Genomic DNA, 12,219 nt, shown 5'->3' with positions numbered 1-12,219 from the left:
AAAGAATAAATATGTATCAGAATCTCAAGTCATTTCTTCACTTCAGCTAAAATTACATTCATTATTATGCCCAGAAAAGTATATCACTTAGATGCAACCTCATTCTTCTTTACCTCAGGCAACTTAATTCATATTTTTACTCAGAAGTAAACACAACAGATTTCAATGAGTTTAAAGTTCTACACCAGTAAGCATAGAACTATCACATTAATAAAACTACTTCATTGGCAGTTTAGGTTACAACTCGCCCAGACTTCTAAGCATTTATGTAGACTAGAGACTACTTTTGTTCTGCTCTGAACTACTAGTCAAATAGCAGTCAGAGAAGATTATTTTTTCTTGCACAGAAGGAAGCAAAAACATTGCTTCACTGTGTCATCCAGGAAAAATGATGAGTGCATCTTCTTGGTGATTCCAGGTCCTCTACTATCAACCAAATAATCATTAAAATACATACACAAATTTAATATTGCAGCTCAAGTCTCATTTACAAAAACTATTGTGCTCAAAAAGTTACCTTTGTTTGGTCTCCTGGATCCCCACATACTTGATTTTCTGACTGAGTTCCTATTTTTTCCCAGTTCAATTTGTTTCCACCAACATGACTGAAGAGAGAGAGAAAAAAAGCCCACACAAACAAAATATTGAGAGTCAGGATTATAATGCAAGATTCTATAAAAAGTATCCAGGCAAAACACACATTCCTTTTGTGTTGTGCTGACTCCAATCTATTTCAAGATAAAGTAATGTGTTCTTCTCTTTGAAAAGACTGTGATGGCTCGATTACGGGTAACTAAAAGGGCTCTCTCTCTCTCTCTCTTTCTCCTTCAATATGTGTGGCAGCATACTGAAAAGCCCTAGAATTCTCTTTCTACAGATAGTCTTTGATCTATGACCATTCATTTAATGATTCTTCAAAGTTATGATGGTGTTGAACTATGACTCATGACTAGCCGCCCTGAGTCTTCGGAGAAGGGCGGGATATAAATGGAATAAAAATAAAATAAAAAAAAATAGTCTCCAAAGTTATGGCTGTTGCAGCAACCCTACGGTTATGTGTTCAAAATTGGTTGCTTACCAGTGAGGCTGTTTAACTATCCCCACCTGCCTACTTCCCATCTATACCCTGCACTTCAAAGCCCTACAACGCTAGCTGCCCTTTGCTGCCTTCTCGCTGTACAGCTGCTAATGAGGCATGCCTGGCCTAGCCCTTCGCAGGAGGCTTTCTTCCCAAGGTCACGCACAGTAGTTTCCTTGCAAGATCAGGGAAGATGGCCTTATGTGGCCAACAGCTACTTCACAAAGGGTCAAGCCAGGCACACCTCATCAGCAGCAAAAGAAAGAAATGGAAAAGGTCAGTTGGGACAGCGGAGTGCAGTAGGGCAATAGGGCCCTTGGAGTGCAAGGTGGTAAAGGCAGCTTGGTCTGGGCTGGAAGCGGCGCCCTTCCCAGAGTGACAAAGAAGCCCCTTTGGCCACCTGCTGGATCAGGCTGGGGCTAGGCATCATATTATGCTGCAGTTCAGGGACTCTTATTAAGAGTTTGAGAGCTGCAGAGTGCCAAGAAACCCATGAGCAGCAGCAAAGTCTTTTTCCAGTCTTCCTGCGCTGGAACACTGGCAAGGATTCAACACCTTCTTTCCCCAGCCTCCCGGAGATCAACTGTACTGCAGTATCCCAACTAGCTTCCCTCACCCCTACGGTGGTCCTGTTCCCCTTACCTGGTCTTCTGTCTCTTAATGATCGGTATGTCTGGAGTTACAACAGCAATTAGGACTGCAAGAATTGCTGTCACTAAGCAATGTGTTCATGTGTTATGATCGCATTGCCTAGCCACTCAAATTCCTGTTCTAATTGTGGCTGTAAATCAAGGATTACCTATGCTCGAGTTTTAGCCAGCAGGTGAAATAGTATTTTCAGGACCATTCTTGGTATTTTGCCCCCAAGCTGATGACATGACAATGCCAGGTAAGTTCTTGTAATTTTTTAAAATTGATTTTAATATGCTTGTTTTACACTGCTCTTTTAGAATGGCTACTTTTGCACATTTGCATGATTTGTTGGCATCATATTAATTTTCAGTAAAGTACTCTGAAAATATAGAGGGGGATGGATTATAAATATCTATAAAGAATTAAAGAAAGAAAAGACAAAAATAGCTTTAGAAGTCACAATTATGGATGCAAATAATCAAAAAAGCATTAGAAAGGATTTTCTCCCTTTGCTGAATTAATGAATGTTATTTGTTACTAACTTTATTAATAAAAGCCAGAAACAATACTTGGAAACTAATCAAGGAGAGAAGCACCTGGGAATTAAGGAGAAACTTCCTAACAACGACAACAATTAACCGATGGAACAGCTGGTGTTTAGAAATTGTAAGTGCTTCATCACTGGAGGCTTTTAAGACTGGACAGCCACCTGTCTGAAATGGTAGGGTTTCCTGCTTGAGCAGGAGGGTTGGACTAGAGGACCTCCAAGGTCCCTTCCAGCTCTGTTCTGATTGACTGATTAACTTATTTTGCTTAGTACAGAGCAAACTATGGTATGTCATCATTACTCTAAAATTTGCTCCCAATCTTCTGAAGGCTTTAGTTTAATATTGTTTTTTTCCAAAGTTTAAAGTTTTTGACACCTCAACCAGTTAAGAGCAAAATATTCTTTTAAAATATATAAAATACTTCATAAACACTACATAATTTTTCAGTAATAGGACCAGGGTAAAATATTTTGATGAGACAACTAGGAAAACGCCACTTTTAAAAATTATCCTCCTTTTTTAATTAAAAGAGATCTCCATATGCAAAATTGTTGCATAAATATAGATTAATATACAACAGGGGGATCTCACAGAAACAGATGGGCACAGTGTGATCTTGCACACTTTATTCTGTTTTACCTATATCAGCGTGATGTTCAAAAGTCTATTTCAAGCCAAAGGGCACACGTCAAAGATCACCTAATAAAGCAATTCCCACTCTATCTTCATCAAATTCTTCAGCTCCTACTATTCCCCCAAGATCCCTCTTCTACTCTTTTAATATTTTTCATGCTGAAGATCTGCTGAGGAGACAGCTTGGAAGTTTTACACGAGAGAGTTATTTGGCCAGATCTGGATCCATCTTAGCAAATGTGAGGCCAAGAGCAGGTTGTTTTAGCCAATCCTGCTGTCTTTTGTTGTACTTACTTCACAGCACCTCCGTTGCCTTCATCATTATCTGAGGAAGATGACGTAGAAGAGGCAGGAAAGTATGTTGAATCAACATGATTGGGGCTCCCACTCTGAGCTGGGTTTATTGGAGAAGATCGCTCATATAATGGAGTATGTTTTCCTTCATGAGGAATGTTGCTGTAATTCTGCTCAGAAATATTTTTTCCACTCGTGTCCAATGTGATGGCTGGTTCTGACAGACTATAAGGATATGTGCTCTGACCCTGGGCGTTACCATGACTAGAGATAGGCTGGGCCTAAAAGAAAATATAAATTAGGCCATGTTTTCTTAAAGTTGTGCACATTGCCCACACGCATATACATGCATCATGAGTTCCAACAGCAGAAGGATTATAAAGCAGAAAGGGGAGGGGGGATGTACTTGCCGCTTGCTTTGCTTGCAGGGCGGACTGTGGAATGTTAAGCATCTGAGAAGACACATATGGTGGCACTATACCCGGCATTCCCAATTGATTTGGTCTGCCTGTTTGGGGGATGGGGGGGGGAAACAAAAAGATGTTTTTCTCTTACATGAAGTGTGGTAGAAACGTAAATCTGGATGATTATTTAATATGAAAACAAAAGATCAAAGTCATGATGTCAAGCATTTATTTTATGTTTTTAATTCCGACCTGATTGATTAAAGTGATATTTCTTTTTTTTTTCCTACTTCAGTTTCAGAGCTTTTGTCAATTTCTGTTTCATTACTGCCTCTTTCAGGAAACATTTTGTATGATGACTGCCAGTTTTCTGGCAATCTCATCATGTTCTTTCCAAAACACTTCCCTTTTCTATTTACATAATAGATTTAGTCCCACCATTCTAGCCTCTACTGTTCGCATTTCCAGGTACTGCATCTGATTCTGTTTTTTTTTAGAACTAGAAGCAGAAATAGAAACATAAAATCTAGGGGGTTTATTCTAGCAGTAAACAATTCATAACTCTCTTGAGTTGAATAACATTATCTTACGGTGGTCAGAAATCAAGATTTAAAATGACAAAGAATAAAGCACATGAAGACGACCTCCTTTTGCATACCGTGATCAAGCAGTATTTTTATAGCTACTGATGTTTTTGTTTTTAACTAATCCACTAAAGCTGAAAAAATAGGTCTCACTCCAAAGAAAATAAACAGAAGATTGTTCTTCCAGTCTTCAGTTCAAGACAGAGTTCCCCAATGTTTCTGGCATTGCAGACTGCTGGGAGGGGGGAAGAGGGGATGGTTCTGCACAAGTAGCTGGCAAGTGTGCACGCAGCTCCAGATGTGCAAGTGGTGTGTACACACACCTGTCGCTCACACGAATGGACTGCACGTGCTTGCCCACTGCTCAAGCGAGGATGCACATGTACGCATGCTCATCGGCCATTACCACGGCCTGGTTGCAATCCCTCATAGCTCACTAGTGGGCAATGGCCCACAGGTTGGGGACCCCTGGTTTAAGAGATACAGAAGACAATCCATGCAACAAACCAACATTGCATCCTTTGTCATGGTGACTTAACTCAGAATACACTAAATAAATAAATCTCAGAATAACCAGACTATTGTGAAGTAGGAAGACAAATGTCAAAATATCTACTAGCCTTTGGGAATAAGTTTCAGTGACTGCAAATTGAACTGTTAACTGAAGTAAGATCATCAACCAATGAAAACTGACATTTACTCATTTGCTCTAGTTTTGTGCTTCTATTTTTTTAAAAAAAACTTATTCTACTAATGCAATTAATAGTAAAAGCTCTAGCTTTAGATTTTTGTATGGTTATATGGAATAAAAATGTTCTGTCTTGATTAATAACAGAGTTCATTCTGAGTCCACATAAAATTGTTTGCATTCCTTTGCTTCGTGTTGAGGTACTACACTGACCAGTGAGGCCAATATGGCTGCTTTATCATACATACAGTTCAAATACAAATATATACTGCGTGTCAGGACCCACCCCAATCTACGTCTTAGGAAAATAAAAACTCTTGGAGTTAGTTCTAGTCCAAAATGAATTTTACTAGGACATGCTTGCTTGTGGAAATACAAGACACGACTTGGTATTGTTTTACAAATTGAAACTTTATAAAGAGTTCCTGGTTCAACCCCCCTTTCCCTCAACCCCATTTGGTCAGCCCCCCATCATTTTATTTCGTGTCATCCGTTTTGTGGGAAAAAGGAACTTCGAATCTTTATGGTTATTGCCTTCTTCCTCTACAGCAGACATGTCAAACACAAGGCCCAGGGGCCAGATCCGGCCCGCAAAGTGGTTTAATGCGGCCCACGAAGGCATCCTGGAAACAGTGAGGGAACGGCCCCCACTGCCTTGGCCCTGGCCCAGAGACCCTCCTCCTGCCAGAGACCCTCAGATCTGTCCCACTCCTGCCCAGGCCCCCATAGGCACCCTTGATGCGAACGATGTAGAGCTGGCCATGCCCACCCAGTAGGCCATACGCACTTTAGCCACACCCACCCAGTAGGCCACGCCCACCTAGGCCACGCCCACCCAGGCCACACCCACCCGGCCCCCTGAGGGCAACCGCAATGCTGATGCGGCCCTCAATGAAATTGAATTTGACACCCCTGCTCTACAGATTCAAATGGAGACACAGGCCAGATGCCTTCTTCTCTAACCCTCCCTTTTGTTCCCCCAGTTCAAAAGGTTTCCCTTGGTCTTTGAAATAACCTAAGGCAGGCTGAATCCACAAGCGCTCCTCCTTCCTCGGGAGATGGCAGAATCCATCGGGGAGGGGGATGTTTTAAACATACATTTATGAATGTGATATAAATGGATTCTGACACTGCGTTTCACACTATTACTACATTTAAAATACTAGTAATGGTCAACTAGTTGACAGGATTAGTATGGTACAACTTATAACCTATCTATTATTTTACATGTCATAAGATAATATTTCTCATTTAGACTGATCACTAGAAATTGGGGTTCTAATACATCTGCAAGTTGCCAGGTTGGAGAAACAGCTCATATTTAACCAAAATCCTTCAATAACTTACACGAGTATAAGAACTTACCTAGATAATGATGTGGTGGATGAAATGGCATAGGCTTATTAGTTGCTGAATAATATGCAACTGCTCTCTTAAATCGTTTAACTTTGTCATCCGTTCTAGACTAAAAGAATGTTAAAATGAACATTAAAATTAAATACACAAATGAACTATCATCAGTCCTACCAGCATAACTATAGTTATAAACTTTTTGCAACTGTGTAAAGGCAATCAGCCAACTTAAGGGTTTCTTTTATGAACAAGTAATAAGTAATAAGTAATAAGCAATTTTTTTCCTAAGTTTTGATCATCTATAGCAATTTTCACGAAGAGAATAATAAACACAAGTAAAAATAAAAGCCATATTCATGTAAGGCAATTCACAAGTACCACAACAAGTTCGTACCCATGAACTTTTTTTTTTACCTGTGAATGTTGAAAAACATCTTTAGCTATGGCATCCAAATCAGAGGTGTCTTGAATATTACGGACATAGTCAGCTACAGCTTTGATCACTACATCACAAGGTGGTAAAACTAACTGGTGTGCTCGTACCTAGAAACACAAACACATGTTAGAATTGTCCTACTCACATTCACATTTACAACAAGCAATGGGGTTTGAATTAAATTCCACTGTAGAATATGCTAACAAGGAATTCTATTGACAACTTTAATAAATAATAAATAAATCATTTGAGATATTTCTGCAGTATTTTTTTAAAATGAGAGCAAATTATATTGTTGCTATTCTTCTGATTTGGCAGATGTGAAGCATGTTTCTATATTCACAGTAGTAATTTGATAATTAAATGGCAGCTACTGAAGTATTTCCATAAGGGATATGTGAGCATAATCAAGTGGAGCCACATTTTAAAACTTGATGGCAATGAGCAAGAAGACAGTTAATGGAAAAAGAGCATTATGAAAGTTTGCAAACCAGATAAAATCAATGCTTTTTTTTTAAAAAAAAAGATTTTAACATTTAAATTGTACAGTATCTTGTTTAAAGTTACTTCATTTAAAATGGAGTTAAAATACACAGAGAGCACATTAATATCTAAATATCTTTTAATTTCAGCCAACTACAAAGAGCTATTAAAAGCTACTTTTCTTTTAAAGGAGAGGCACAAAGACACAGGGAACATCTAATTTCTACAGACAAAAATATAATTGGCACAATAAGCCACATAAAAATGTGCAAGTAGTCCTCGTCTCATGACAACCGGAAAAGGAATTTCTGTTGTAAACTGGCACAGTCATAAAGCAAGATGTCACATGACTACACTGACTTCTGAGGGCAAGCCTGGCTTTTCCTTCTGTGGTCATTCACTCAGATTTGCAAGTAGTTAAGTGAACATCCACCCGTTCTTGACTTGGTCCCTCTTAGCCTTGCCTGAGCCTCAGTACAATAAAGGACTATATTGTAAGCCACCCAGTTACCCTGTGGTAAGATGGGTGGCCAATACATTTGATAAATAAATAAACAAAATAAATAAAAGCACTGCCTCCAGCTCCCTCCTGACCCCAACTCCCCATCTCTGCCTTTTTGGCCATCTTGCATTACTGCCTTGGGCACAGGTCGTTAACTCCATTTTTTCAGCACCATGATAATTTCAGAAAGGCACTGAACAATTAGTTGTTAAGTCAAGGATTACCTGCATTACTAACAGGGGTCTTCCTAGCTGATTGATTGATTGATTGATTTATGAGTTTTACAGATACATTTTAAACATAAAACCCATCCCTTCCCCACCCCTACCCAATTTCCCCTCCCTCCCCCTCCCCCCAACTTTCCAGAGCATAATACACGGTATTGACCCTAACAATCTTAAACTATAATATGCTAACTAACTATAATAACACTTTAAATCCTATTGCACTTTAACTCTCCTTAAAAATAACTAAATAATAATAAATCTTATAAATCTAATACTTATTCAAATGCTAAATGAAACTTTTTAGTCCCATATTTATTCTGAATGTAATCAATCCATCTTCTCCATTCCAAGATATATCTTTGTTGCGAATGGTCTTTCAAATATGCTGAAATTTTTGCCATTTCTGCCAGGTTCGAAACTTTTAAAGTCCATTCTTCTATAGTAGGCAAATCCTCCTTCTTCCAATACTGCGCTACCAAAAGTCTTGCTGCCGTTATTAAATTCAACATCAATTTAGTTTCTATAGCAGTACAGACTATAGTAATACCCAGCAAAAATAATTGTGGAGAAAACTTTATCTTTTTCTTAAATATCTTCTGCATATTCCACCAAATTTTAATCCAAAAAGCAAATTAACACGGAATACTTTATCTATCTCCACAAAAAAATCTTCCGGTTGAATTCCCAAAACAGGCGCCAGAGCATCCACCAACATCTCCTCCAGATTTTCATGTGGATTTTCTTTTAAACCTCTTATCCTCAGGGCAAACTCCATGTCTCTATATTGTATTCATCACCAATTTTATCCATTTTATTCTCAACTTCACACATTTTAGCCTCCAGCATCAGATTATTTTGTTTCACTTCTTCCACACGTTCATCCAGACTCTCAATACAACATGAGAGCCCCTGAAATGCCAACAGAATATCCTCCTGTATTTCCTTATTTTTCTCTTCAATAAGTTCTGCCACCTGCTCAGATATTTTTTCAGACTGAAGGTTTAAGGCATCTTTTAAAGAATCTTGTAAATCTTTTAAAGTCAATACAGGTGCAGCAGCTGCAGAAGGTGACATCAAAGATTGAATTCCAGATTGCTGAACAGGCGATGCCCCCGGACTTTTAGAAACGTGAATTCTAGGCGGTTTGGAAGCCATTTTAACACCTAATTAACTTTCGTTACACGCTTTCACTTTTCCGCCCCACTTGCTATTATAGTTTAACTATTAAATGTCCAAGTCTTATAATCACTTTTAAACAGCTCCAAAGTTTAACAAAATCTTTTAAAGTTTTGAGAATCCACTTTGCATATTCCTCAATATCCAAACAATCACTTTCACTTTGAGAAAAAAAACACCAGCCACTTTCAATTCTTGTTACAAAAAAAATCACTCAGGCGCCATCTTCCCCTTCTTTTTTAAAACGATCGTTGAAACAGGAAAAAAGTTGAAATTCCAGAGTTAAAGTCTTATACTTGCTATTTATACAGCTCCCGCATCCGCTCTGCCTGCTTCAGTTGCTCAAGATAACAATCAAATCCAGCAGGAATGGATTCAGCGTCTTGTTCTGCTTATAGCAGAGAAGTCCTCCCGATCCGAGTAACTCCGGGCTTCGGGGAAGCTCCCACCCTTCAAGCCCCAGAATAAATATTCTAGGGCTCTAGGGGAGCTCTACCCCTACCCAGAGCGCTCCCCTTACCCTCTTCGCCTGAGGGGAAGGGTTTTCAAGCCGCAGAACAGCTGATCGTCGCTGTTCTGCGGCTTTAACGAGATCAAGGGGCTGGCGGTCGATCCCAACCGTCCGTGCTGCTGAAGAGCCACCCGGAAGTCCCTAGCTGATTTATTTATTTTTATTTTTTTTATTTTTATTTTAATTCCATTTATATCCCGCCCTTCTCCGAAGACTCAGGGCGGCTTACAAGCTTAGCAGTAGCAGTATTAAGACTTCCTTGTACTATAGTACAATGCCATAGAATTTTTAAAGTCTCTGAACTTATGAGAGTGAATTTTTCCTCTTATCTTCATGTTTACATTTTAATAAATTATAATTTCCCAATGCCTCTCATAAAAATGCTATTTTCCTACTGCTTCTGAAAGTTCTGGATACTAAACAATTGGATCCTATGCATGTTTCCTACAAAACAACTGTCTCGCTTTCTTTAACAAGCATGCAATTACAGGTAAGTAATTTTTTAAATATAGTTCCAATTGAATATAAGGCAAATCAAAGGAAATCTAATTCTACAATTCCTGCATATATATGACCAAAGATTTTAGTACATATTCCTAAATTCTATTATTTCATTTCAAACAAAATTTTAACAGATTTTAGCAACTAGAGTATGCATATTTGTTCAGGAAATATATTAACTACCTAATGAAAACCTGAATTTAAAATTGAGAAAGACACACTATTTGTAAATGTAAAAATTTAAATATCAAAATTCATAAAATGGTCAACACTTTCAGAGACAACGGAATACTAATTCTTACAGGTATACACATGCATACATATGTCCAATTTAATAATTTTGACCAAAAGAGTTATTCTTACTTTGATAATCTACAAATGTAAACCTTACAGCAAATTATGTTAATTGCTGCTGATAAAATATGTAAATCAGAATGAAATTTAGTATAGAAAAGTGTTTCATATTTAAGAATATATTAAATAAATATATTCCCTACATTTCTGATTTTAACACACTGCACATTTTGTAAAATTTCATTGGACTACGCATAATTTTTATTATTCAAAAACATGAAAAAATAGAACCATAAGGATGCATTCCTACACAATTAGTGGTAGAGTAAAAAGTTTCACTGAACTTAGTGGGCAGATATGTAGGATTGTACAGGCTGTCCTTGACTTACAAGAGTTCCATTTAGTGACCATTCAAAGTTACAATGGAATTGAAAAAAGTGATTTGACTGTTTTTCAGAGTTATGATCTTTGTAGCATCCCCATGACCAAATTCAACTGGTTCATATTTATGACCCTTGCTGCGTCCCAAGGTCATGTGATCACTATTTGCAAACTTTTGACAAGCAAAGTCAGTGGGAAAGCCAGATTCACTTAACAACTGGGTTAATAACTTATCAACTGCAATGATTCACTTAACAATTGTGTCAAGAATGGTTGTAAAATGGGACAAAATTCACTTAACAAATGTCTCACTTAAACAGAAATTTTGGGCTCAGTTGTGGTCATAAGTCAAGGACTACCTGTATTATAAGTTTTTTAAAAAATCAAACCATAGATTACTATGTGCCAGAATAAGTAAGGACACACACAAACACACACATTCATCTGATAATCCCAAACTTGCATTTATTGCTGTTTTCTCACAGCTGGTTATTATTTTACCTAATAATAAATAATCCTATTTGTATGTTAATAACAGCCTTCTGTAGTAATGGCTGCAAAAATCTGGGGAAGAGAGAGAAATGTGATTCACAATTTTAACCTAGCAACTCCCAATACTTATCTGATAATTTTATTAAACTGTGGGGAATTGATCAGAAAAAGCAAACCCATCATAATTAGATTCTGCAAATGATGTAAGTTATGTGTGAAAATATAATTAATTTTTTGCATCCAAACTGTCTTTTAGGAAAGTTGTCCATCAACCAAATTTTTTGGGAGTTATTGTAAAATAAAGGTAACGCATCTAAACTTTTTTAAAATTTCAGATATAAAAACAGCGGAGATATACCGTAAAACATCATTACTAGAGGACTCTCCACTGAATGACATGTGGTGGGTGATGACTAAGGAGACAGAATTCTTAAAGGCACCTAGATAATCATTATTTGAATGACAGGCAAGGGCCATTCTAGTGTTCCAGGCCTGAAATAAATATACCGTATATACATGAGTATAAGCCGACTCGAGTATAAGCCGAGACCCCCAATTTCACCCCCAAAAACTGGAAAAAGTTATTGACTCGAGTATAAGCTGATCCGCCGTTCTGCAAGCCTCCGCCGCCGGCGGAGGCTGGATCCGCGCTCTGCAAGCCTCTGCCGCCAGCAGAGGCTCGATCCGCCATTTTGCAAGCCTGAATACACAGGAATACCCTGTGTGGCCGCGGCTCTCGGGGAAGCCCTGGCTGTCCGCTTCCTCGCTCCACACTGCCATTCGGGGCCCACGCGTTCCCCGGGCAAATTGCGGCACCCAGCAGGCGAGGAAACACGCCCGCTCCAGTCGCCCACCCTTCCCTCAGGAGACGCGAAGCAAGTGACCGCCCGGAGCTTACCGAGGACTTGCGCGCGGCCGAGGCTTCGGTGCTTCCAGGATCGCGCGCACCTCTCCCAAGCCGCCGCCGTCCGGAGACCTGCCGAAGTTTGGGGAGGTTTGGG

At 38.8% G+C, this 12,219-nt stretch overlaps 1 protein-coding gene across 1 annotated transcript in view; it reads right to left on the bottom strand.

Moving 5' to 3' along the window:
* The window catches only part of FAM120A (family with sequence similarity 120 member A), an 81,461-nt gene that overhangs the window by 30,652 nt on the left and 38,590 nt on the right, over nt 1–12,219 (bottom strand). The window contains exons 4-8 of the mRNA XM_083352227.1: nt 6,630–6,758; nt 6,228–6,327; nt 3,597–3,694; nt 3,187–3,467; nt 518–605 (exon numbers count right to left, since the gene is read on the bottom strand). Of these exons, the coding sequence (XP_083208353.1) occupies nt 518–605; nt 3,187–3,467; nt 3,597–3,694; nt 6,228–6,327; nt 6,630–6,758 (696 nt within the window). The remainder of the gene's footprint in view (nt 1–517; nt 606–3,186; nt 3,468–3,596; nt 3,695–6,227; nt 6,328–6,629; nt 6,759–12,219) is intronic.

Source organism: Vipera ursinii (genome assembly GCF_947247035.1).
Source record: "Vipera ursinii genome assembly, chromosome: 2".
NCBI classification, from domain to species: Eukaryota; Metazoa; Chordata; class Lepidosauria; order Squamata; family Viperidae; genus Vipera; species Vipera ursinii.
The sequence above is the reverse complement of the archived record's forward strand: the minus strand, read 5'-3'. Positions and strand labels throughout refer to the sequence as shown.